Source organism: Myotis myotis, unplaced genomic scaffold (genome assembly GCF_014108235.1).
Source record: "Myotis myotis isolate mMyoMyo1 unplaced genomic scaffold, mMyoMyo1.p scaffold_m19_p_16, whole genome shotgun sequence".
NCBI lineage: Eukaryota > Metazoa > Chordata > Mammalia > Chiroptera > Vespertilionidae > Myotis > Myotis myotis.
In genome coordinates, this window is record NW_023416320.1 from 3,391,635 (window position 1) to 3,418,224 (window position 26,590).

Below are 26,590 nucleotides of genomic sequence, written 5' to 3' on the forward strand. Positions count from 1 at the left end.
AAGGAACTAGAGATAAACCCGCTCTCTAGTTCGGGGAGCAGATCCGGGGGAAGTTCACAGTGGAGGTGACATGAGTCTGCAGCTGGCGCCACGCTCTGGTTGGTCCCGTGGAGAACGGCTGTTCAGGCAGCGAGACCAGGGTCGGCAAAGGCCCAACAGAGGCAGGAAGCGAGCTGTCAGCGAGAGCCCAGCAACCCGCAGGCCCGCTGACCTGCCTCCTGCGGCCAGACAGGTGACAGATATTGATACGAACAACTTTGTTCTCTGACGACTCAGCGGGGGTGACAAACCTAATCTCCAGATCGTGTGCGTCCATAACCTTGACTTTCTCCCCACCCAGGCTACTGAGCTGCACCTTGAAGTTGGAATAGAATGAGGGAGAGCGAGCCTTAGGGATTGTCCCGGTCGGGTGTTTGAACTCCAGTGACACCCATCATTGCCATATCTCTGCACCATCCTACTCTTCCTTAACTTTTTTTGCAGTACCTTTCTCTGGTTTACTTACTCATGTGTCCTAGTCTGTCATGTGATAACATGCATGACATCATAGGTTTTAGGTGTCGTTTATGCTCATTTTTAATATGGTTTCAATCAGTAGGTGACTCACATGAGAACTGCCTCTGCATTCCCCCAGTAATGCAGGTGGCACTTTCTGGAACTCTGTGGTCCAGTCTTTCATTGTAAAACTCGGGGAACCGAGGCTGGGAGGAGGGTCCTGTGCCCAGGGTCACACAGGCACTTGGTGGCAGGCGGGGCCTGTCCATAGCTCTGCCACTGTGCACACTAGCCCACCCCCACACCCCCCGCCCCAGTGTCAGTTTCCAGTGGAACGAGCTTTATTCTGCCCAGTCCTGCATGGAATCAGTCTCCTGAGTTCCAAGCCTTGTCTCAGGCAGCAGTCTCTGAGCTGTGATATCGGGGTCCTCCCCCCAGAGGTGGAAATCTTCCCCTCCACCTACAGCCAGGCACTCACGGTGTCCATGCTGGAAACAATGACCATGTCACTGGCCCCATTTCACAGTGATGGGAGGTGCGGGCCAGAGACGGTGAGTAACTTGCCCAGGGTCACGGAGCTGGCAGAGCTGGACTCCACCTCCAGCACCCACCCCACGGCCTCCAGGGTCCTCTTCCCTTGTCCTCTGCTCTCTCCAGGAGCTCATCACCGCCTGGTACATCGGCTTCCTGACCCTCATCCTTTCTTCGTTTCTTGTCTACCTGGTGGAGAAGGACGTGCCGGAGGTGGATGCGCAGGGAGAAGAGATGAAAGAGGAGTTTGAGACCTATGCAGACGCCCTTTGGTGGGGCCTGGTGAGTCACCCTTTGCCCGCCCCACCCCACCCCCCAAGGGGATGGCCTGTTATCCACAGAGAGAGATGGGCGGCTGCACTCTGCAGTCACAGTGAGAGTGAGACCGCCTCCATTTCCCATCCTGCCCCTGGGCGACCCCTCACAGGCTGCACGCTTTGAACAAGCAGGCTTCCCATCGTGTTTATAAGAAGTCAGGCTTCGCAATAGTCTGGTCCCAGGGTCACTAGGCCCTTACCTCATTAGTTGTCGGCTGTTATCAACCAAGCCACACGTGTGCAAACACACACGGTGACACAGGCCTTCAGACACACCTAGCGACTCAGCCCCACACCCACAGGGACACATGGCACAAGGTGGCACCTGCCAAAGGCGTACTTGCTCCAGAGCGCTGCTTTAGGCACGTCACCTTTATTAACACAGTTTAAACTCAAACAACTCTTATTGGGCCCTTTATAAATGGGGAAACTGAGGCATGAAGCGGGTAAGGAACTGATTCAAGGCAGACCCTGAGCCAGTCGGTGGTTGACCTGGGATTTGAACTCCGGCTGTTGGGCTGCGGAGGCCAAGCTCTTACCTGCTTTGCTCTCCTGCCTCCTGGGTTCACAAGTACATGTGTTCACGTTAATACATGTGATCATACACAGGAGTGCACAGCACATAGCAGACATTGGACACGCACACCTGTGTCCACATACATGTAAATGCACTCACAAGCACACATACTCGGTAACGTGGCTATACACAAAATCACACAAATACACGTAGGTACATGCACAAACATGTTTGCAGTTACTGAAACATTTGTGAGTCATCGACTATAGGTAGGAAATCCTTAACTCAGGGCAGGTGTGCCCTTGAGGGCCCCATGTAAGTTCCTTGATACTTGGTAGCTTTTCTCCTACGGGATCTCATTCTAAATAGTCACAGCCCCCCCCCCCCAAGTCAGTACAGAGGCTGATATGATGGGGGGAGCTCAGGGATACACCCCTGGTTTCCCTCTCCCTGGGGACCCCTCGTCTGAGCCCCACTTTCTTCAGATCACACTGGCTACCATTGGCTACGGAGACAAGACCCCCAAGACGTGGGAAGGCCGTCTGATCGCAGCCACCTTCTCCCTCATCGGCGTCTCCTTCTTTGCCCTGCCGGCCGTGAGTACCTCAGTGTGCACCCGAGTGCACACACAGGACCCTCCCCGCCTGGCCCCGCTCTGCCTGTCACCTTACCTTCCATCCTTCACGCCATGAACTCCAGCGCTGCCCATTCACTAGCCATCCCTGCAGCGTGGTGCCGGCTCTCTGCCACGCGCTGTGCTGGTCCCTTTGCCGGGAGTGAGTCCTCCAAGACCCAGTGTCCCCGCTGCCATCTTCAGACTGCTCGTCGCTCCCTCCTCTGGCAGAACCCTGGAGGGCATCTCCGAGCCTGTCCTGGGATTGCTCAGCTCCATGTCTGCGGAAAAGCTGAGCCACACAGATAACAGGACTTGCTCAGGGCCTCACGGCTGAAAAGTGGCAGAGTCAGGAAGTGGCCGAGTGGCAGAAGTGGCGGGCAGAGCGCCACTAAGCTGCAGAGGCAGGCCTCCCAGACGTCAAGGCTCCATTTCACCCAGCAGCCTACGCCCCTTCTCCCCAGCACTCGGTGTTGTCACTGCGGCCGGGAGCGGGTGGGTTCCCAGGAGCGTCTGGGGGGCTGCCTCCGAGCCTGACTTTCCCTCCAGGGCATCCTGGGGTCCGGGCTGGCGCTCAAGGTGCAGGAGCAGCACCGGCAGAAGCACTTCGAGAAAAGGAGGAAGCCGGCCGCTGAGCTCATTCAGGTCTGTCTGCTGTGGGTGAGCGGGATGGGATTAAATCTGTGCAGGCCTGGTGCATGTGTGTACACATATGGGTGTGTGAACATGTATGTGGTGGTGTGTGCATGTATGTGGGCATGTGTACGTGTGTGTGTGTGTGTGTGTGTGTGTGTGTGTGTGTGCGCGCTTGTACAGGAGTAGGCATGCCCGTGGCCTGGGACCCAACCCAGGACCAGCTTGCACGTGGGTAGCTGTGGTGGTTCTGTGGTTGTCTGTCTGGCCAGGCTCGGTGGGTGCTTACTGACAGTCCTATCCCTCTTCCTTCCGGGTTCTAAGCCAATCAGGAAACAGACCATCTCAGGACTCAGACCAACCCATCTGCTGTGAGAGAGAAACATCAGTGAGAGAGAGACATCCATTGGCTGCCTCCTGCACGCCCCCCACTGGGTATTGAGCCTGAAACCTGGGCATGACTCTGACTGGGAATCTAACTGGTGACCACTTGGTGCCTGGGTCAACACTCAACCACTGAGTCCCACCGGCCGGGACCATCTGCTGTTTTACTAACTAAGCTGCAGTGGAGAATTTGGGTCTTTCTACTCCCCACCCCAGTCTTGACTGGGGGACCCACCAGGAAGTCAGCCTGGCGTCCAGGAGCTGAGCCAGTCGCTACAAGGAGGTGTGGCCTCACCTCTGCCAGGGCTCAGCTCGGGAGCCTGTAAGCCAGAGAGGAAGAGAGGCCTTACACGGGGAACTGAAACTCACGCTGTGGTCCGCTGTCACGCATCCTGCGGCAGTGCTGCTGGCTGCCTGCCGGCTCTCCGTGGCCAGCACGCCCCGCCCTGGGCTGGAGGCTGGGACGATGGTGAGAGGCGGTGGCCAAGGCAGGAGTGCTCCCATCACGTCAGAGGGACTTTGTGCTTTGTGGCCTCCTGGCCGTGGGGAGCACAGAGAACGGGAGAGTGGAGAGTCCTGGCTGCGGCTGCATGGGACTGAATGGCCACCCACTCGTGACTTGTGTCCGGGTAGTGTCTCCGTGGGTCTGATATGGGATGGTCCTAGATGCTACCCTACACACTGTCGTTTCCAGGCCAGCCCCAGTCTCCAAGAGTGTACACCATGACCCCCCAACCCCAAACCATCCCAGTATCCAGTAATTCTAACACATTAGCCTCAAACCCCCTCTCCGCTGTCTCCTGCACCCAGAAGTGGCACCAAGGACAATATTTTGTCTTCCTATGGATTTGAGAGTCTCTCCCTCCAAGCGCATGAGCCGTGCTCTAAGGCTGTGGGACCGTGTGAGCAGTCAGGTGACACCAGGTCGGTCTCTTATCCCCGCAGGCTGCCTGGCGGTACTACGCTACCAACCCCAACAGGATCGACCTGGTGGCCACGTGGAGGTTCTATGAGTCGGTCGTCTCTTTTCCGTTCTTCAGGCAAGTGGTGGGTGACCCATCTGGACCGCTCAGGGCGTGGCCAGCTGCCCCTCCCATGGGTCTGCATTGGTGCCCATGGGCACACATTAGGATCACAGGGAGCTTAAAAACTCCCAGGGACCAGGGTGATTAATCAGACTCCCCCGGGAGGGGACTCAGGCATCAATATTGATCGGCTGCCTCCTGTACACCCCATACTGGGGATGGAGCCCACAACCCAGTCATGTGCCCTGACTCGGAATCAAATTATGATCTCCTAGTTCATAGGTTGACGCTCAACCACTGAGCCACGCCAGCCGGGCAGGAATCATTTTTAAAGAAACCCCAGATGACTCAGGGTGCCGATGTTGAGTGGCTGATAAGGGAAGGTCATATCAATGTTTGAGCGGGATCAGTGGCTGAGAAAATGGGGAACCAGTGTGAGGGGCCACCTTGGCAATGCATGCTCCCCCACCCCACTTGGCCTGCACCTGCTGCCGCTCCAGATGCTGAGAACCGCCAGGCGGAAGCTGCAGGAGGGACCCTCAGGGGACCCCAAGATGTCATTTTGTGTTCTCAGAAGGGGAGAGGAAAGGAAGGGAAAAATAAAAACCCCTTTCCATGGCTAGCACCTGGGAAAGGCGGGAGAAATTAGTGTTTATTAGATATGCACTACGGTCCAGACCTCCAAGTTCAGGTTTCAGTGAATCCTCACAGGCACCCTCCAAAATAAGTGAGAGGTTCTCAAGTGTAAGGCACGTTGCCATGGAAATGGGAAGGGCCTGGTAGAGCGGGTAAAGGTGGGCACAGTGGGGAGGAAGGACTGAAGGAGAGAGCAGGGCAGAGGGCATGGGCTCCGAATCACAGGTGGAGGATTGGCCATCATCAGCAGGACCCTTCATCGTCATTGTTGGCACAGAAGGGAAGCCGGTGGGTGGGGCCAGGTGTAAGAGATGGTGTGTTTGGAGGTGAAACCATGGGGCAGATCTTGGGGAGAGGTGAGTCAGGGTCGAGTGCTGGGGAGGGGGCAGTGGGGAGTGTGATGACGGAGAAGGCCTGAGCTCATGGTCTTGGAGAAGGAGAAAGGATGGGAAGGGATGCCCCTCATTCTTTAACACTGCTCCCCGGTCTTCCTTCTCCTGTCTTCCCTCAGCCCACTCCCTCACCCTTTCCCTCTGTCCTCGTGCTTCAGGGGGGAAATGGGCCAGAGGCTGTGTGGCCAGCCCAAGGCCAGACTGGAACCAGATGTTGAGCTGACCATGAACTAGAAATTCCTACCTCTCCAGCTGTCCCTGTACTCCGCTGCTTCTTCTCTCCCCGTTTCCCCCTCCCCGCTCCCAGCGATAGGCCAGTTACTCCCTCGGTGTTTACTGTGCACGCACTGTGGGCCAGTGTGTGGGGCGCTCAGATTTTGGAGCTAAAATACCAAGGCTCTGGCCCCAAGCAGTTCATGGGCTACCACATAATTCTAACACCATGCGATCTGAATACAATCCCACCTGTGAGATGAGCTCAGTGTAGACCCCGGGGAATTGGATAAAAAACACAAAAAAGGGGGTGAGGGCCTTTCTGCTGGAATGCTAAGGATGAGCGTGACTATCCCAGGCAGGGCAAAGAGGCAGGGAGTTCCCGGCAGAGCCTGAGTGAAGGCTCAGAGTCACAAATGTGTGCAGAGCACACGCGGCTTCGTGGTTAGTACTATGGGCACCGAGCCAGGTGGCCTGGGTTTGAGTCCTGACTCTGCTGCTTCCTAACTCTGAGACCTCAAGCAATTCCCTTAAACTCTCTGTGCCTCAGTTTTCTCATCAGGAAAATGGGCATGATAATGCTTACTCCATAGGGTTGGTATACATTGATCCATAAAAAGCACTTATAATGGTCTCTGCCTGTTAATTATTGCTCAGTAATATTTGCCATGATGATGTCAACTATGGTGATGATGGTGGTGACAGAGTGATGGGTGTGTAGCTGCTAAATGACGACATTCCGGTTCCCTGGTCTGTCCCCATCGCTAGACAGATGCCCTAAGCCCAGCACAGGGCCTGGGGCAGAGAAGGTGCTCAGCAACCATTTTCTAGATGAGTAAATGGATGGATGAATGAATGGCTGAGGAGAGCCTTGAGTGGGCAGAGCAGCAGGGGCCTGGGGTCTAGCTGGAGACGCCCATCTCATTCAGTGGGTCCCCTCCAGACTCACCGCCTCGCCTTGGGGTTCCTCTCTCTCCCTCTGCCTTCATCAAAGGGAAGCTGGGGGCACATTGTGGGGCGAGGGTTCTGTATAATTCATGCTCCATTTCTCTCTCCCTCCTCGCCTTACAGGAAGGAACAGCTGGAGGCAGCAGCCAGGTACGTTTCTGATTGTGAATTTCTTTTCCACCGCTGTGTCCGGATGGAGGGCCCAGCTCTGTGTGGTGCAGGGCCCCTGGGCAGCCATGCTGGTGACGGATAGAGCGTGGGAACCACTATTCCCCGTCCCCGCTTCATGTTAACTTTCTCCAGGACACCTTCCTGGTGGTAACAGCCGCGTCACTTGCTGAGTTTCTCCTCGAGGTGGGTTCGGTGCCGGGAGTCCCGCACCCGCTGTCTCAGTGGGTCCTCCCCATCGCAGTGCACCCCCCCTAGCCTCACGTTTAGATTGAGGAAACTGGGGCTCACTCCCTCTGGGTCACCCGGCTCACTGAGTGACAGACCAAAATTCAAACTCAGGCCTGAACACGAAGACCATGGTGTACTTCATTACGTGTCGCTTCCTTTGCTTCCTGGGCCCCCGGGTGGCTCTTTGAAAAGGGAGTCAGGACTGGAATTCGTGGCCCCACAGCTGTGGGCGCCCCGGTAAGGCCGTGAGCCTTCTCTGTCCCTCCCTCTCGCTCCCTCTCGGGAAGATGCCGCGAAGCAGGGAGCCTAGACCTGCTCGAGGCTGTGAAGCAGGACCGTCCCTGCCAACGTCAGCTTAGATATGTATTTGCTCTAGTATGTGGACAGACTGCTTGGGGACCTTGCGCTCAGTCTCCTAGACATTCAGCTCAACCACATACTTCTGCAGCTGGCAGGAGCGGGGCAGAGGAGGTGGCAGGGCCCTGGACCAACTTGTAGGGGAACCACTTGGGGACAGTGGTCTGTGGGAATCTGGGTCCATCCTTCTGAACGGGGTCCATGGTGCCCTATCCCCTCCATCACCCCACCTTAAAGAGACCCTCACAGACAGCACTGAGCTCCCAACAGAAGCAATGCCGCCTTGCCACCGCCTTTGTGCCTGTTTTCAAAGGATGCGCGTTTCTTTCCTGGACCCAGTTTGGGCTGTAGGGGGCGCTGGGGGATACTGCCGAGGAGGCTCAGGGGACATCTGCTAGGGAACTGCAGAGGCAGAGCGGGGAGACACCTCAGAGGGGTGCTTTTACAGAAGCCAAGCCTTCCGGGGGTGGGGGGGCAGGCTCACCCCAAGTTACAGGGCCTGTGAGCTCCGGGAGTGACACAGCCAGGTCTCAGGACTCCCAGCGGGTGCTCTTTCCCCTCCTTCTCTCGGGACCAACAGGGTTTTAGATCATGCAAGTGTTGATACTGCAAGTTACTCAGTCTACCTTAGGAGCCTTTTCTGTACCGGCATGAACAGAATTCAGCCAAACTGGAACGTCCATGCCAAAATCACAGTGCACTGGGTTAATGAAGGCCAGAGAGAGGCATTTTGAAGCTTACAGAAAGAGTGGGTGGGTGGATGATGGATAGGCAGACTCTATGTTCTATGAGTGTCAGAGACCCAACTTAAATGACCTGGGACTGGGAGGACAATGTCATGGTTCAAGTCACCCATCAGACGTGCTGGGAACCCATGGCAAACAAGGAATGGGACCTTCTGGGATTCCTCCCTTCTCTCCCCTCTGCTTCTCTTTGTGGTCTCACTCTTTCAGCTGACCTTCACCATCCTGATAAAGTGTGGGTGCAGGCAGCCCCAGGATCCTACATTTTTCTTTGCACGCAGCTCCAGTGCAAAAATTCCCAGGGAAGCCCTTGGGTCAGCCCAGTTTGTGTCCCACATGCACACTTTGGACAGACTCTCTGGCTCAGAGAGTGAGAAGCCACTGCCAGCCCAACCCTGGGCCATGTGTCCACTGTTAGAGTGACTCGGTGTGAGGTCACGATGCTATGATTGGCAGCTCCCGTTAGAGTCACTTGATTGACGTTGGACAATCAGTTCCCCAATAGAACACGGTCCTTTTCCCTGAAAAACAGGGATGAAACAGAGCAGACAAAAATCACAGTTGCCCCTGACAGGCATCAGTTCTACCCATAAATTCTTAACCCCCTAAAAATAATATTGCATTACACACCATCAACAATAAACCCCCCCGAGCCTCATTTATTCCACAGATTGCACCAGAAAAGACGGATGTGTTGTGTGCGGGACATCATGTGTTCGTGTGTGTGTGTGTGCGTGTGCGTGTGTGTGTGTGTGTGTGTTACTGATTTCATAGAGGAAGGGAGGGGCAGAGAGAGACAGAAACATCAGTGATGAGAGAGAATCATTGATTGGCTGCCTCCTTCACACCCCTTACTGGGGATCGAGCCTGCAACTCAGGCATGTGCCCTAGTCCAGAGTTGATCCCAGGACCCTTCAGTTCGCAGGCCGATGCTCTATCCACTGAGCAACACTGGCTAGGGCTAGGACATCATTTTAAGCATCAGTTAGGACTGTTCATTAGAGAGGCAGCATGGCTGATGATCAGGGGCATTTGTTTGCTAGAAACTAGCATTTTCAAATGTTCAGAACAGGTACCTGTTGACAATGCTGTTTACTGGAGCCTGGTCGTTCACTTTGTATTTCCGAGCAGTTCAGTCTGAACAGCAGCCTTTGGGCTTTCTCTGCATTCGTCTTTGGAGAGGGAAGCAGTGTGTTCCAGGCAGCTTCTTTATCTCCTGTCTTGTATTATGTCCTTCCCGGCACAGCTGTCAGATTTAGTAGACGATCATTCTTTGGATCAGAGAATTCAAACATCATAACAGTCATTTATAAAGAATGCTCACGGCTTGCCGGGTATAGTTCTAAGCACATCCAGCCTCACAGTGAGCCCTTGAGTAGAAGCTATTTTTAACCCCCATTTTAGACATGAGAACACTGTGGTTCAAAGAGGCAAGTGACTTGCACAAAGTTATACAGCTAAGAAAGTTGTGAGAGCAGGATGTGGCCTATCTTTGTAGTTCATGGCCGCAGTCACTGGTAATCTATTAACCTAATCTGTTGGTTTGTTTTCTTCCGCCTTTTCTTGGCTCACATACCTGGAGTCCCTGGCTCAGGGCTCGGAGCCAGGATATACTATTGAGGGAAGGAGCATCGACAGGCGCTATAATTCAGGCTTTGCCTTCTCCCTGTGACATCAGCCACATGAAATTCATCTCCCGGGGTGATGGAGGATGTTGGCCATAAATCTCCTTCCGTGCCCCGGAATTAATGACTGTTAAAGGTGTGCAGGAATCGAAAGCTCAATTAAGCCAAGCCCCTCATTTTACTGATGAGAAAATTATTACCCGGAGCAAAATAAGAGCCTGGACCCATTCCGACCGCTGTTAGTATTTTCTGCCATCCAGACCCTGCCAGTGGGGCCAGGCTGCGAGTAACTGAGATGCAGAGGCGAGGCCTGGGCCAGTCTAACCTCCGAGGGATTCCTGGAACGTCCTAAGGGCTCGGTCTCACTTCTCCTTTGGGAACATGCGTGAGTGCCCATTGACAGCACCCCATTCCCTCTGAATTATGAACCAATCGAAAAATAGACAGGAGTTTCTGAGAGAATCAAAGTACAGGCTACGTGCTGGGGGAAGCCCGTGGGCTCTGGGGGCGACAGTGAGCGTCCTAGCCCTCCCCACTTTGTCCAGCCACGTTTCGGATAAAGAGTCATTGAGATGAAAGGAGAGTGGAAGGTTTCCCGGGAACAGGTCACAGCAGGTGCAAAGGCCCGGAGGTGTGCAGTCAGGGAACTGCCCAGGGGTGGGGCTGGACTTCCCTGAGGCTGGGAGCTGAGTCAGGGGCCCCTGCCACCTCCCTCAGGACAGAACAATCTTGAGTTGACCTTTCCATCCCCAACCCACTGAGTTGCAGTTTTCCCAGTTCACGTTTCAGAATCGCCTGTCCTCACTTTCCCAGGAAATGGGGCGTCAGCTCCAGGGAGGGCTTCTCCTGCCAGGCCCGCAGCACCTCAGAGCCCACGGCCCGAGTCCTGCCCTGGAAGTCCGAGTGGAGAAAGGCCCGGATGGGTTTGAGTTTCAGGGGTGCACTTTTCCTGGCACGTGACGATCCTTTGGGCATGTCAGATTTCAGGCAACACAACTTAGAAGTAAGCTGATCGCCCACTTTTGCTGGAGGGAGAATTCCCTAAGCCTCTTAGACGCAATGGCCGTAACTTGTGCCCGCCACCTCCGGGTTCCTAATGCTGATGAAATCACATCTTGTCAGCCATCTTCTCTGAACAGTGGGGCATTAAGTGAACGGAGCGCGGCCGTTCAGACTGTTCAAGGTTGCACTGAACCGTGTAAATGCCAAGCCAGCGAATCCCAAACTCAGCAGATAGAAGCCGGAGAGGCCTCTCGTTAGCTCTCCCATAGTCAGCACTTCCGGGGGCTCTCCTGGCAGGACAGAGTGGCTGCCGATGCTTTTGTTTTGCTTATTTTAATTGGAATTAAGTCCGCATAGACTTATCTCCTGCCAAGGTCAAGTTCAGTGACAATGGGGAGTATTTGAGTCGAGTGTGAATAAGTACTGTAAAATAATAGAATATTGGATGCCGATTGTAATAGAGAAATAAACAATTAAAAGGAGTGCTGTAAAATGATAGAGAGCTCCCAGGCACTCATTTCAGTTCATTAAAAAAACAAGGGCACACAACTATTTTTGTGGCCCAGGAAATGGTACCCATCCTTTCCGCACATCATTAACCGTCCTGGCGGCTGCGGGAAGGGACTGCTAACGGAGATAGTGGTGACAGCCAGCGTGTCTGGGAGGCGCTGGCATCCCAGACAGTGGCTGGCGCTCAGCAGGCATGCACACTTACCCTCAGGCAGCCGTGTGCCGCCAGGGCTGAGAGGAAGCGGGGAGCCGAGAGAATGAGTCCCGTGTCCAGGGCACACCTTTCTCAGGACAGGCCCGTGCAGCCTGCTGTTGCCCCAGAGCCCGTGGTTCTCGCTGCTGCCCTGCCCATCGGGGTGTGCCGAGCAGGGCCGTGTGCTGGGTTCGGAGATAATAAGGCAACGTGTCTGCTCTGCTCGGACCACACAGTTCAGGGGCAGGCAGACGTGGGAAGGCGCCATCTCCACACAGTATGGCAAACTGGCGGGAAAACGCAGCGTGTCTGTGCGGCAGAGGCGGGTGCGGAATGTCCAGGGGACGCTCAGGCAGCCTTAAAGGGCAGGTGAGGATGGGGGCAGCTGAGAAGGCAAGCAAGGGCGTGACAAGCCGTGGGCCTGAGTGCGGCCAGCCGTGCAGGAGGCGACCGGACAGGCGAGGGGCTGGGTGGACATAGAAGGACAGACCCTCAGGACACATGGGCAGGGGCCGAGAAGAAGGGGGCCTGAGAAGTCACTGGGCCACAGCCCCCCTTTCCCGCACTCATAAGTAGGGAAATCTTCCATGTGGGTGCAGGCGATTGCCTGCCTTGACAGGTCATTCTCTGTCCTGGTAGCCATTCGTCTAGTTCTGGCGAGGAAAGCAAGTTCGGAAGCTGTGACTTCAGGTCAGGGAAACTGCATTTCTCTGAATCGGCCCAGGCAGGGCATTGAGGGGGCGGTGCTGGTGAGAGAGCGGGCCAGAGGGAGTCGGGATAACAGGGCTTCAGCCATCCGCTCCCTCAATGTGTTGTGTTCTCGGGGGCCAGGCGGAAGGCAAGAAACCTGGCAGATGTTATTCTGTGTGATGCTCCCCAGGCGCCTGGGAAGCAGGTGTTGTTAGACTCAGCCTGCGAGGACTTGGTGCGCAGAGAGCACAGGGCACCTGCTCAGTTGGCGGAAATGGGGGTGATCCAGCCTCCTCTGCAGCCCCAGCACCCGTGACCTCCTTGCCACGCCACCACAAAGATGTCAGCAGCTGGCACCATGCACATGGCTGTCATAACCAGACACACTCTTTAGAAATGCTAATTATCTCAGTTCCACGCAGAGCTGATTCATTTGCTCACGCGTTTATACCACAAGTGCACCCACTGTGTGCCAGCCCCATGTGGGGGACGGAGGGGGAGCACTGAACTGAGGGTGTTGGTGTGTGGAAACATGCAGTGTGGGTTCTCTCTGCTGTGTACCTCCCAGAAAGGACTTCATTCCGCATGCTCACTAGGGCTGGAGGTGCAGGACTGGAAATAGAAGGCACAAAAGAAAAAACAAACAACAACAACGAAAGAAACAGAAGGAACAAAATAATGTCTGGAGCACCTAGATGTGCCAAGCTCTATGCCAAATCCCTGACCAACATCATCTCATAGCAATCGGGTGAAATGGGAATGCTTCTCTCCACTTTAAAGATGTGGTAACTGGGGCTCACAAATGGGCCCAAGGTCACAGAAGTGCCCAAAGGTCACCTGGATGGTGAAGGGTAGAGCTGGACTTCAAGTCAAGGTGCAGCCGGGTTTTGCACCAGGGCAACTTTACGTTTACTGGTGTTTATGTTTTGTGTGTATGTGCCAACCACACTGGGCGTAGGAAGCCCAGGGACCCTTTCTCGGAATAACTTTTAATCCACAAGTAAAATGCATGCAACTACAAAAGAAACTGGTTACAGGGAACCTTTGAATAACACCAGTGCTGACCCCCACAATCCACCTGTACCTTTTGACTCCCCAAAAATATAACTACAGTGGTCCCTGGTATCCATGGGGACGGGTTCCAGGACCCCCGCGGACACCAGAATCCATGTGTGGCCCAGGTCCTTATGTAAATGGCAAAGATCAATGCCTACAGTCGGCCCACCATGTCTGTGGATGCCCAAGTGCAGATCAGAAATACTGGTTTTTTTTTTGTTTTTTTGTTTTTTTTATTGCTTAAAGTATTACAAAGGGTATTACATATGTGTCCATTTTATCCCCCCGCCCTAGACAGTCCCCTAGCCTCCCCTATCCCCCAATGTCTTATGTCCACTGGTTATGCTTATATGCATGCATACAAGTCCTTTAGTTGATCTCTTACCCCCCTACCTCCTGCCCTGCAACCCTCCCCGGCCTTCCTGCTGCAGTTTGACAATCTGTTTGAGGCAACTCTGCCTCTGTATCTATTATTGTTCAAAAGTTTATAATGGTCTCTATTATCCATGAATGAGTGAGATCATGTGGTATTTTTCCTTCATTGACTGGCTTATTTCACTTAGCATAATGCTCTCCAGTTCCATCCATGACGTTGCAAATGGTAAGAGTTCCTTCTTTTTTACAGCAGCATAGTATTCCATCGTGTAGATGTACCACAGTTTTCTGAACCATTCATCTACTGATGGGCACTTAGGCTGTTTCCAGATCTTAGCTATGGTGAATTGTGCTGCTATGAACATAGGGGTGCATATATCCTTTCTGATTGGTGTTTCTGGTTTATTGGGATATATTCCTAGAAGTGGGATCACAGGGTCAAATGGGAGTTCCATTTTCAGTTTTTTAAGGAAACTCCATACTGTCTTCCATAGTGGCTGCACCAGTCTGCATTCCCACCAGCAGTGCACAAGTGTTCCTTTTTCTCCACATCCTCTCCAGCACTTGTCGTTTGTTGATTTGTTGATGATAGCCAGTCTGACAGGTGTGAGATGGTACCTCATTGTTGTTTTGATTTGCATCTCTCGGATGATTAGTGACTTTGAGCATGTTTTCATATGTCTCTTGGCTTTCTGAATGTCCTCTTTTGAAAGGTGTCTATTTAGGTCCTTTGCCCATTTTTTGATTGGATTGTTTATCTTCCTTTTGTTAAGTTGTATGAGTTCCCTATAAATTTTGGAGATTAGGCCCTTATCAGATATGACATTGGCAAATATGTTTTCCCACACAGTGGGTTTTTTCGTTGTTTTGTTGATGGTTTCTTTTGCTGTGCAGAAGCTTTTTATTTTGATGTAGTCCCATTTGTTCATTTTCTCTTTCGTTTCAAGTGCCCTAGGAGCTGTATCAGTGAAGAAATTGCTTCGGCATATGTCTGAGATTTTGTTGCCTTTGGATTCTTCTAGAATTTTTATGGTTTCCTGTCGTACATTTAAGTCCTTTATCCATTTTGAGTTTATTTTTGTGTATGGTGTAAGTTGGTGGTCTAGTTTCATTTTCTTGCATATATCTGTCCAATTTTCCCAACACCATTTATTGAAGAGACTATCTTGGCTCCATTGTATGTTCTTGCCTCCTTTGTCAAATATTAATTGAGCATATTGGTTCGGGCCGATTTCTGGGTTCTCTATTCTATTCCATTGATCTATATGCCTATTCTTGTGCCAGTACCAGGCAGTTTTGAGAACAGTGGCTTTGTAATACATCTTGATATCTGGTATTGAGATCCCACCTACTTTGGTCTTTTTCAGGATTGCTGCAGCTATTCGGGGTCTTTTTTTATTCCAGATGAATTTTTGGAGAGTTCGTTCTAGATCTCTGAAGTATGCCGTTGGTATTTTAATGGGAAGTGCGTTGAATTTATAGATTGCTTTGGGTAGTATGGACATTTTAATGATGTTGATTCTACCAATCCATGAACACGGTATGTTCTTCCATCTGTTTATGTCTTCCTCTATATCTTTTTTCAACGTCCTGTAGTTTTCTGAGTAGAGGTCTTTTACCTCTTTAGTTAACTTTATTCCTAGGTAGCTTAATTTTTTTGGTGCGATGGTAAACGGGATTGTTTTTATAATCTCTCTTTCTGAAAGTTCACTATTGGTGTATAGAAATGCCTCGGATTTCTTGGGGTTAATTTTGTATCCTGCTACATTGCCAAATTCATGTATTAAGTCCAGTAGCTTTTTGATGGAGTCTCTAGGGTTTTGTATGTATAATATCATGTCGTCTGCAAATAAGGACAGTTTTACTTCCTCTTTTCCAATTTGGATGCCTTTTATTTCTTCTTCTTGCCGAATTGCAATGGCTAACACTTCCAGTACTATGTTGAACAGGAGTGGTGAGAGGGGGCATCCCTGTCTTGTTCCTGTTCTTAGGGGAAATGGTGTTAGTTTTTGTCCATTGAGTATGATGTTGGCTGTGGGCCTGTCATATATGGCTTTTATTATGTTGAGGTATGATCCTTCTACTCCCACCTTGCTGAGAGCTTTTATCAAAAATGGGTGTTGAATTTTGTCAAATGCTTTTTCTGCATCAATTGATATGACCATGTGGTTTTTTTCTTTCAATTTGTTTATGTGATGTATCACGTTTATTGATTTGCGGATATTGTACCATCCTTGCATCCCCGGGATAAATCCTACTTGGTCATGGTGTATGATCTTTCTGATGTACTGCTGGATCCGATTTGCTAAGATTTTGTTGAGGATTTTGGCATCTATGTTCATGAGGGATATTGGCCTGTAATTCTCTTTCATTGTGTTGTCTTTACCTGGTTTTGGTATTAGGGTGATGCTGGCTTCATAGAATGAGCTTGGAAGTGTTCCTTCCTCTTGAATTTTTTGTAGTAGTCTGAGGAGGATAGGTTTTAGTTCTTCCTTGAATGTTTGGTAAAACTCCCCTGTGAAGCCGTCTGGTCCTGGGCTTTTGTTTGCTGGAAGCTTTTTGATGACTGCTTCAATTTCTTCCATAGTTATTGGCCTGTTGAGATTTTTAGATTCTTCCTGATTGAGTTTTGGAATGTTGTATTTTTCTAGGAATTTGTCCATTTCCTCCAGGTTGTCTAGTTTGTTGGAGTAGAGCTGTCCATAGTATTTTTTAACAATCATTTGTATTTCTGTGGGGTCTGTTGTTATTTCGCCTCTATCGTTTCTGATTTTGTTTATTTGGGTCCTCTCTCTTTGCTTCTTGGTGAGTCTGGCTAGAGGTTTGTCAATCTTGTTTATCCTTTCAAAGAACCAGCTCTTGGTTTCATTGATTTTCTGTATTGTTTTTTTGGTCTCTATGTCATTTATTTCTGCTCTAATCTTTATTATCTCCTTCCTTCTGCTCACTCTGGGGTTTTCTTGTTGCTCTCTTTCTAATTCTTTGAGTTGTAGAGTTAGATGATTTACTACCATTTTTTCTTGTTTGTTGAGATAGGCCTGTAGAGCTATAAACTTCCCTCTCAGGACTGCTTTCATTGTGTCCCATAGGTTTTGGATTGTTGTGTTTTCATTGTCATTAGTTTCCAGGATGTTTCGAATTTCTTCTTTGATTTCATTGGTAACCCAATCAATATTTAATAGCATGCTATTCAGCTTCCAGGTGTTTGAGTATTTTGGGTTGTTTTTATTGTAGTTTATTTCTAATATTATGCCATCGTGGTCTGCGAAGACACTTTTTATGATTTCAATTTTCTTGAATTTGGGGATACTTTGCTTGTGACCCAATATATGGTCTATTTTTGAATATGTCCTATGAGCATTTGAGTAGAATGTATATTCCCTGGCTTTCGGGTGAAGTGTTCTGAAGATGTCTATTAAGTCCATCTGATCTAGTGAGTCATTTAGGATTGCTGTATCTTTGCTGATTATTTGTCTAGAGGACTTATCCAGTGCTGTCAGTGGTGTATTAAAGTCCCCTACTATGATTGTATTGTTGTCGATCTCTCCTTTGATATCTTCCAGGAGTTTTTTTATGAATTTGGGTGCTCCTGCATTGGGTGCATATATGTTTACCAGGGTTATATCTTCTTGTTGTATTGATCCCTTTAGTATTATGAAGTGGCCTTCCTTATCTCTTGTTATGGCCTTCACTTTGAGGTCTATTTTGTCCGATATAAGTATTGCTACCCCAGCTTTCTTTTCCTTTCCATTTGCCTGAAAGATATTTTTCCAACCTTTCACTTTCAGTCTGTGTGAGTCCCTTCTAATGAGGTGGGTTTCTTGTAGACAGCAGATGTATGGGTCATGTTTTTTTATCCATTCAGCCACTCGATGTCTTTTGTTTGGAGCATTTAGTCCGTTTACGTTTAAAGTTATTATTGAAAGGTACTTGTTTGTAGGCATTTCTGTTTTTGTGTGGCTGTTTTCTTTCTGGGCTTTTTATTTCTTATTTTTATACCAGTCCCTTTAGCATTCCTTGCATTGCTGGCTTGGTGGTGATAAACTCCCTTAGCCTTTTTTTGTCTGTGAAGCTTCTTATTTCCCCTTCAAGTTTGAATGATAGCCTTGCTGGATAGAGTATTCTTGGATTCAGTCCTTTGCTTTGCATCACTTTGTAAATTTCCGTCCATTCATTTCTGGCCTGATGTGTTTCTGTTGAGAAATCATTTGACAATCTAATGGGAGATCCCTTGTATGTAACTTTCCGTCTCTCTCTTGCAGCCTGTAAGATTCTCTCTTTGTCCTGAACATTTGCCATGGTAATTATGATGTGTCTTGGTGTGGGTCTTTTTGGGTTCACCTTGTTTGGGACTCTCTGGGCTTGTGTGACTTTTTTCTTCCCCACCTCAGGGAAGTTTTCTGATATTATTTCTTCTAATAGGTTTTCTAATCCTTGTTCATCCTTCTGTTGTTCTGGTACCCCTATTATTCGTATGTTGTTTCGTTTCATGTTGTCCCAAAGCTCCCTTAGGCTCTCCTCCTGTCTTTTCATTTTTTTCTCCAATTGCAGTACGTTTTGGGTGTGTTTTGCTTCCTTGTCTTCTAAATCACTAATTCGGTCCTCCGCTTCTCCTAGTCTACTGTTGATACTTTCAATGGAGTTTTTCATTGCAGCTATATCACTCTTCATTTCTTCTTGGGTCTTACTTAAGTTGTTGATTTTTTCATCTGTTTCTTCTAGCTTCTTCCATATGTTATCGATTTTTTCATCTGTTTCTTCTTGCTTCTTGGAGAGGTTGTCGATTTTTTCCTCCATCCGGTTTATGCACTCTAGGACCCTTATTCTGAATTCTTTTTCTGTCATGTTGCATGCCTCTGTATTACTTAGCTGCTTTTCTGGAGAGTCCTCCTTCTCTTTCCTTTGGGGGTTTCTTTGTCTACCCATGTTTGATCTCGCTGACATATCTAGACGTTGAGTCGTTCAGTGGCTGCTCCCTTGGTGGCAGTGACTCCTTGGTCTGTGGTTGCTCTTCGGGCGGTTGCGGTAGCAGCTGCTCTTCAGTTGGCAGCAGCTCCTCTGGTGGGTGCTGTTCACAGCTGTGGTGGCTCTTCTGGCTGGTGGGGCAAGGTTTCACGTACAGCTGCTGTTCCTCAGCAGAGGGTGTGGTGCTCAGGAGGTTGCTGTTGCTTGGATCTGCTGCGTTGTTTTAAAGGCACAAAATACAACACAACAAGGCACCACGTACCAGGCACTATACACAAATATATTCACGATATGAATAACCCCAAATAAAGGTGACCACCTGAATTAAGAGAATTAGGGGATAAGGAAGAAGGAAGAGAAAAAGAGAAAAGAGAAAAAAGAAAAGAAAATTAGGGACCAAAAAAAGGAGTGCAAAAATGAAATTGGGAAAAAAGGGGGGGGAAATAAAAGCGAGAAAAGAAAAGAAAAAAAAAGAGCGAAAAGAGAGAATGAAGTGGAAGAGGGGAAGAGACTTTTTTATATGAGGAGAATACTCCTATAGAACAGCCATTAATCCCAACAAATTCCCGCAACAGCTCCCTGGAGATGAATGCAAACTAGAAACAACCAATAATATAACGATGAAAATAGAATGGAGAACACTAATCCCAAAATAAAATAAAGAGAAAATAAAATGGCACTTTAAAAAAAATGGTAAAATGGTAGCAGTAATAATGCTGGTTAAAAATAAGAAGGTAGTAATTAAAAGGGTAAAATCAGGTGATGGAAAAAAGAAGAGGGGAAAAAAAAAAGAAGAAGAAGAAAAAAAAAAAGAAAAAAAAATTGGTTTCTTAGTTAAAAGGTGAAAAAAGAAAAAAAAAATATTGCAGTAGTGAAGGTCCTTCGGTTCTTCTATTCTTCAGTGTGGCTCGCCTTAGACCTGCCAGGTATTCAGGAGAGTGTTGAGTTTCCCTGCGATACCCTGTTCCTCTGTGTTGTAAACCACAGTCCTTATTTTAAAGCAAGCCGCATTTGTTTCCCAGACTGCCTTATTTTGTGTTTAGCAAAGAGTCAGTTTGTGGGTCAGCCTCTGGGTGGCAGTGTTCTGGGGTTGGCCTCTGAGGCTATAGGGCCTCTCTGTCCAGTGGACGTTCACTGCCCAGAGCTGGCTGCGTAAGAGTTACCAGTGCTGTGTTGTTGCTGGGATTCAGAAATACTGTTTTGATCCTCGGTTGGGTGACTCTGTGGATGTGAAACTGGGGGACACAGAGGGCCAATTTGTATAATCTTTTTTAAAACATATTTTTCATTGATTTCAGAGAGGAAGGGGGAGGGAGAGAGAGAGAGAAACATCAGTGATGAGAGAGAATCATTGATTGGCTGCCTCCCGCACACCTCCCACAAGGAATCGAGCCCACAACCTGGGCATGCACCCTGACTGGGAATCAAACCATGACCTCCTAGTTCACAGGGCGATGCTCAACCCCTGAGCCACGCCGACCTGGCTAGCGTTTTACTAGTACATTTACACGTAAGCATAGGAGGAAACTGAAGTCGGAGGAGCTCAGGCGCATGCCCAAGGTGTAGCTAGTCCACTGCGGAGCTGGGATCTGCACCCAGCCCTGCCCAGTCCCAGCACCTCCATCCGCTTTAGCCCTGAGCGCCCGTCCCCTTCAGGCGCGGAGCAGAATGTGCGTGTCTTTATGGAGAGGGTCGGGAAGTCCGAAAAGCCTGCACTCAAGGAGGAAAATTGTTCACTTTTGCTTATTTTGTAGCCAAAAGCTGGGTCTCTTGGATCGGGTTCGCCTTTCTAATCCTCGTGGTAGCAATACTAAAGGAAAGCTATTTACCCCTCTGAATGTAGATGCCATAGAAGAAAGTCCTTCTAAAGAGCCAAAGCCTGTTGGCTTAAACAATAAAGAGCGTTTCCGCACCGCCTTCCGCATGAAAGCCTACGCTTTCTGGCAGAGCTCCGAAGGTAAGGCCTGTCCTTGCCCCTGCCCGAGACCCCTCCCTCCCTTCCTCTCTCCCTCCCTCCCTCCTTCTCTCCCTCCAACTCTCCCCCACCTTGAAGTACTCTCCAGTCTGCAAAGTAGCCCATCCCCTGCCCTCCCTCAACCCACTCACTCGAGGCATCTATGACTCATCCCCACAGCTTGAAGGGCAGGGGGCACCCAGGTAGCTGTTCCTGGGCCATAGTTACCACACTCACCTGCGCAGACGCGGCTGGGAGCTTGGGGGCCTGTCACCATGGTCCCTCGGGTGGCAATGATGAGTGCATGGCCATGGAGTCCACGCGAAAGATGGAGAGGGGCTGGGTGCAGAGCGATCCGCAGCCCTGGGGCCTCAGCACCCTCAGGGGTGGGAGGATGTGTCAGAGAGCAGCCCTCAAGGGTGTAGGAACACCTCTGTGTTCCCTTTCACTTATGGAAAGAGGATAAGTAGGGCTCAGAGAGTGACCTCCCCCAAGGTCACCCGGCTGAGGACTTGGAAGAGCAAGAATGTGAACTAATGCCCACCTGTGTGACAAAGCTGCCACCCTGGGAACGCAGAACGCACGTTCTGAACTGCAGGCACCCGTGGCTCAGACTTCTGGGTAATAGGAGGGGATGCTCAGAAAGGCTGAGTGACCTCACCGCTGGAGGACCCTGCGGGGTTCCCGGAAGTGGGAATACAGACCCTGGAGGCTGAGCCTGGAAGGCTGTGGCTGAAGGAGGGCCCTGAGCCTCTGCAGGTGCTGTGGCCGCCGTTGATACACGTGTCTCCCTCCCAGATGCCGGGACCGGCGATCCCCTGGCCGAAGACAGGGACTACGGGAATGACTTCATCGAAGACATGATCCCCACCCTGAAGGCCGTCATCCGAGCCGTCAGGTGAGGACCCACCTCCCCGCCCGTGGCCTCCCCAGGCCCCAGCTCTGTCCAGGACAGGGCTTTGTAAAGTGCGCTTGGCTTTGGGGAGGTGGGCGGGAGGCCCCTGGAGTAACCGGAGGCCGATGCAGAGTCTGTCCATACTCTACAGGGGATGCTGCCTGAAGACAAATGATTGTACATCAGCACGTCGTCATGGGGTGTGCTACCCCATAAAGCAGCAGTTCTCAACCTTCCTAATGCCACGACCCTTTAATACGGTTCCTCATGTTGTGGTGACCCCCAATTTCATTGTGACAAATTGAACATAATTAAAGCATAGTGATTAATCACAAAAACAATATGTAATTATATATGTGTTTTCTGATGGTCTTAGGCGACTCCTGTGAAAGGGTCCTTCGACCCCCAAAGGGCTCGCGACCCACAGGTTGAGAACCACTGCCTTAAAGGAAACTTTGATTGGAAGGCCCTTGCCAGGTGGCCCCGTTAGTTAGAGCATCATCCCAATAAGCCGAGGTTGTGGGTTCAATCCCCCTTAAGGCACATACAAGAGTCAGTCAGTGATGCATAAATAAGTGGAACCACAAATCAGTGTTTCTCTCCCTTTCTCTCTCTCTCAAATCAATTTAAAAAAATAAAATATATCCTAAAAACAACACCTGTGATCAGGATACAGGCTTGTAGAAAGTCCACAGTTCACTGCCACAGCGAATTCTAGAAACTAAGTTGGTTCTCCAAGAGCCAGCCATGGTACTTGCAGAAGGTCCCGGAGCAGTGAGTCAGGGAGTGTTATCATACGGGGACCTCCGCAAAGCCATTGGCCTGCTTTCTCCTGACACCGTCGTGTCCAGTGTGACCGCAGTGCCACTGCTGAAACACAGCTCCTGGCTTCCTGCCTGGTGGAATGATCTCGCTCAAGAAGACCCAGGGAGGGATCTGCCAGCCTGGAGGGAGGCCTGTGCTGCCATGCTCCCTGGTCTGCCTTCTGCCCTGTCCTTGTAGCGTGTTCACTGATGCCTTCGTTCAGGGTGGGCAGGCTTTTTTCTGTAAAGAGTCAGATAGTAAATTGGTTACACTTTGTGGCCGTGCATCTCTGCTGCCTGTACTCAACTCTGACTATGTGGTGCCAGAGACAGTCCATACATGGGTGGTGTGGCCGTGTTGCAGCATAACTTTCAACCCAGGCAGTGGGCGGGTCTGGCCTTGGAGCCGCAGTTGGCCGACACCTCCCTCAGTGGAGGTGTGCAAAGGGCAGGCTTATAAAAGGACACGAGGTTGGAGGGGATGGCAAGTCAGTCGGATGGTTGAATCAATATGTCAGAATAGTGCTAAGGGACCGGAGCCGTGGGCTGTGACAGAATGAACTTTGCACAGCGGCCATAAGAAGGCCTGTGTGAGCCCTGGATGGGGTCAGCTCTGTTTCCTACCGCTGACCTGCGGTTAGGGGTTGTAGTTGCCCCGTCTCAGTGGGCACTGGCCTCAGCATGGACTCTGGGGAGCATTAGCCACCCAGGTGGCTGCTGGCTCCCAGGAAGATGGAGGTGAGGGCTTGGCATCTATGAGTCCTGGTGCCCCCTTTACTCAGAGCCTGAGAAAACGGGGGGAGCAGAAGCTAGTTTCTCTTTGTGAGGAGCTTACAAGCCAAAGGACTAAGAAGGCGATTCAGGAAGAGAGATGTCAGCTGTGGACACGGGCCTTGTCAGCATCCAGACCTGGTCTGAGGAGTGCTCCGAGCTCTCAGCCACGGTCTCACCTTCCAGAAAGCGGTCTGTCCGCAGATTGTTCATGAAACACTCAGCTCAGTGCCTGAATGAAGACTCGGGAAATGTTCGCTCGCAGTGTTACTCTGATGTTCTTAGTATGCAAATGATTGAAGGGAGGCACCAAGGCGGAGAGGTTCTACCAGCCTCGTCTGTGTGGCTCGAAAGGCTGGATCCAGGACCCAAATCAGAATGTCTCCCCATCAAGTCCTTTTCTCTTTGGTTCTCTTTTCCCCCACTGCCCCCGAGTTTGCTAGTCTTAAGTTATAGTTTCTCTACACATGACACACACGTCTCTACTTCACCTTACAGGATTTTACAGTTCCGTCTCTATAAGAAAAAATTCAAGGAGACGCTGAGGCCGTATGACGTGAAGGATGTGATTGAGCAGTATTCCGCAGGGCACCTCGACATGCTCTCCCGGATCAAGTACCTTCAGACCAGGTAAGACGGCCGCACGTGGGAGGACGGTGCTCTCCTGACCGCTGAGGAGCCTAAGCCAGGTGGACCTCAGAGCGGAGCGTGCCAGGCCTTCAGAAAGCATGCGAAGTGCAGAGAGAAATTTGAGGAACAAATAAGTCCATCAAGCACTGTGGATGTCAGAGCCAACCAGCTCCAGGTCAAGCAGGCTGGGAGGAAGCTTGGTGACATTGACACGGCCAAGGTCAACCCCCTGATGGGGCCTCGTGGCAAGAAAGCATATGTCCGACTGGCCCCTGGCTGCGATGCTTTGGATGTTGCCAGCCAAGTTGGAATCGTCTAAACCCAGTCCAGCTGGCTAATTCTAAATATAAATTTTCCACCATGTTGAAAAAATGTGCATCAGACGTCAATCCTAATAGCAAAAATATGGAAACAGCAACAATGCCCAGCTAATTGCCACCATATTTTGTTGACCACCTGGGTGCTCTGCCTATATGTGTCTAATCCCTTATCACCCTGTGAGGCAGAGCGTTAAAGGCTCCATTTCACCAATGAGAAAACCAAACCTCAAAGGGCAAAGGACTTGCCAAAACTTACCCAGCCAGGAGGTGGCAGAGCTGGAGAGCAATCCAGGTGTGACTGGTCGCCTCGCTCCTACTCTCTCTAACAGCCGCACCTCCTCAGTCAGAACATAGACCAAGAAATGAACGTAGCCCAGCCTTCGTGGCTCAGTGGTTGAGCACCAACCTAAGAACCAGGAGGTCACAGTTTGATTCCAGGTCAGGGCACATGCCTGGACTGCGGGCTTGATCCCCAGTGTGGGGCCTGCAGGAGGCAGTGGATCAATGATTCTGTCATCATTGGTGTTTCTCTCTCTCTCTCCTCCTTTCCTCTCTGATATCAATAAAAATATGTTTACTTAAAAACAAAAAGGAAAGAACGGAACCTGCTCTCATTCAAGTTATGTAGCCATCAAATGACATTTGCAAAATATATATCATGCGGTGAAAAAATTATATGACCTGTGAATATATTAGTAGCCATAATATGATTACTAATGCACTCAGCCCTAGATATGCACACGTACACATGTCCATATGCATGACTATGTATGTGATTATATTTAGACATATGACTTTATCCTCTGATGGCCAGAGGTGCCTCCCAGCAGCAGAGACCTGCAGAGCCAAGCACAGAGCCTAGGGTGTGGCAGGAAAGGCTACCTCATTGATGAGCTGGAGGCCAGCTAGGCCTGCGGGGCACAGGGCATTTCTGCTGAGAATTAAGGAGACGCCTCCCTCACCCTGTCTCCATGGGCTGGCTGCCTCTCTCTCCCCTGGGATGGGGATGATGCCCTCAACACCAGCGGACCAAAAAAAGATAATCTATTGAGATGATACATTTTCTCTTCTTCTGTCTCTCCCTCCCCCTCTCTCTTTTCCCTTTAATTCCACGTTCCACACCCACACCTGACAGGAGGGATTAGAATGAGTTGCTTTCCTCTCTGCCCATGTAAAGCGCCTTGTCATTTATCCCCTCACTGTGTGTTCTCTTCCAGAATAGATATGATTTTCACCCCTGGACCACCATCGACTCCGAAGCATAAGAAGTCTCAGAAAGGGGCAGCGTTCACCTACCCATCCCAGCAGTCTCCCAGGTGGGGTCTGTGCACAGTGCCGGACAGGCTGTGGGCGCCACAGCCCCGGGGGCGTCCCCGTCCCTGAGTCTCAGTGGTTGCTTTCTGGTCGGGTGAGGTTGCCGGTCCCCGAATGGAGAGTTTGAGGGCTGTTCTGATTTGTGGCCATTTGAAAGGTTTCTGTGCAAACCCTGACCTTCCGTCTCTACGCAGACCACGTGGGTGACACTGTTTTATGGCTGTTGAAAATGAAAAGCATGGTTTCTTTTTTATAAAATAAGAGGTTTTATTGGAGCCAGTCGAATACTTCATAGTAGCAGAACTCGGCACCCATCCACTCCCACTCCTACTGCGTCATCTTTCACGCCATTTTCTAGATTCCGCATGTTTTCCGCTCTTAATAAGATGGGAGGGATGAAATGCTGACCCCCACGGTATAGAATTTCAGGGGTTAGACCCCTCCCTGCGCCCCACCACACACACTTGGGGGAGCTCCCAACCAGCAGCCTGAGACTGAAGCCCAAGGACAGTCATTTCAAGGAACCAAACACTGGGCACAGTCAGGAGCTTGGGTCCCTTCCCTGGCCCACATGGCCTCCGGGATTGAGTGGCCTTTTCGAGCTGCACAAGGGTGCGCGTGGGAGTCATGGCTCCTGGGACCATGGCCCGCCGAGCTGAAGCGACCTGGCAGAGCAAAACCAGGTGTCACAATCTTATAGGCCTGTTGGCTCTTTCCTAGGAACGAACCCTACCTAGCCAGAGCATCCACATCAGAAATGGAAGACCAAAGCATGATGGGGAAGTTTGTGAAAGTCGAAAGACAGGTAGGTCTTTCCTTTTCTGAACCAAAAATCCAGCAAATAAAATTGATTTCCACATGTCACTTTCCTCCCATAGATCAGTAACACACGTGAGTATCTACCATTCCAAAAAGGATGTGGAAATTCAATGCCGATTCTACAATTGCTGGCTGGGTGATCACGTGCACATTAATGAATTGTCCGGAGCCTCAGTGGCCTCATCTGTAAAATGGGGATCTTAATCCTCCCTAAGCTTGCTGTGAAAACGAAATAAATTGATGCATGTAAATTACCTAGAGCAGGAGTGGGTGTACAGGAAGCACTTAGCAAGTGGTAGCTACCATTCTGTGCTTCACAGTGTTCCCTTAAGAAGTGTTTGTTTCCTTCCCCCCTTCCCTAGATCCTTAAGGTTACCCTGGAGAAATGGCACTGTCAGTTGCTATTAGGATTTCTATTCATCCTTCTATTTTATTCATAATTCACAATTGGATCGGTGCAGGAGA

General features: G+C 50.4%; 1 protein-coding gene across 1 annotated transcript in view; it reads left to right on the plus strand.

The window, feature by feature from the left end:
* The window catches only part of KCNQ3 (potassium voltage-gated channel subfamily Q member 3), a 174,201-nt gene that overhangs the window by 140,572 nt on the left and 7,039 nt on the right, over nucleotides 1-26,590 (plus strand). Inside the window, exons 5-14 of the mRNA XM_036337690.1 lie at nucleotides 1,153-1,308; nucleotides 2,346-2,456; nucleotides 3,023-3,118; nucleotides 4,436-4,530; nucleotides 6,828-6,854; nucleotides 20,374-20,576; nucleotides 21,372-21,471; nucleotides 23,541-23,672; nucleotides 25,210-25,308; nucleotides 26,027-26,111. Of these exons, the coding sequence (XP_036193583.1) occupies nucleotides 1,153-1,308; nucleotides 2,346-2,456; nucleotides 3,023-3,118; nucleotides 4,436-4,530; nucleotides 6,828-6,854; nucleotides 20,374-20,576; nucleotides 21,372-21,471; nucleotides 23,541-23,672; nucleotides 25,210-25,308; nucleotides 26,027-26,111 (1,104 nt within the window). The remainder of the gene's footprint in view (nucleotides 1-1,152; nucleotides 1,309-2,345; nucleotides 2,457-3,022; nucleotides 3,119-4,435; nucleotides 4,531-6,827; nucleotides 6,855-20,373; nucleotides 20,577-21,371; nucleotides 21,472-23,540; nucleotides 23,673-25,209; nucleotides 25,309-26,026; nucleotides 26,112-26,590) is intronic.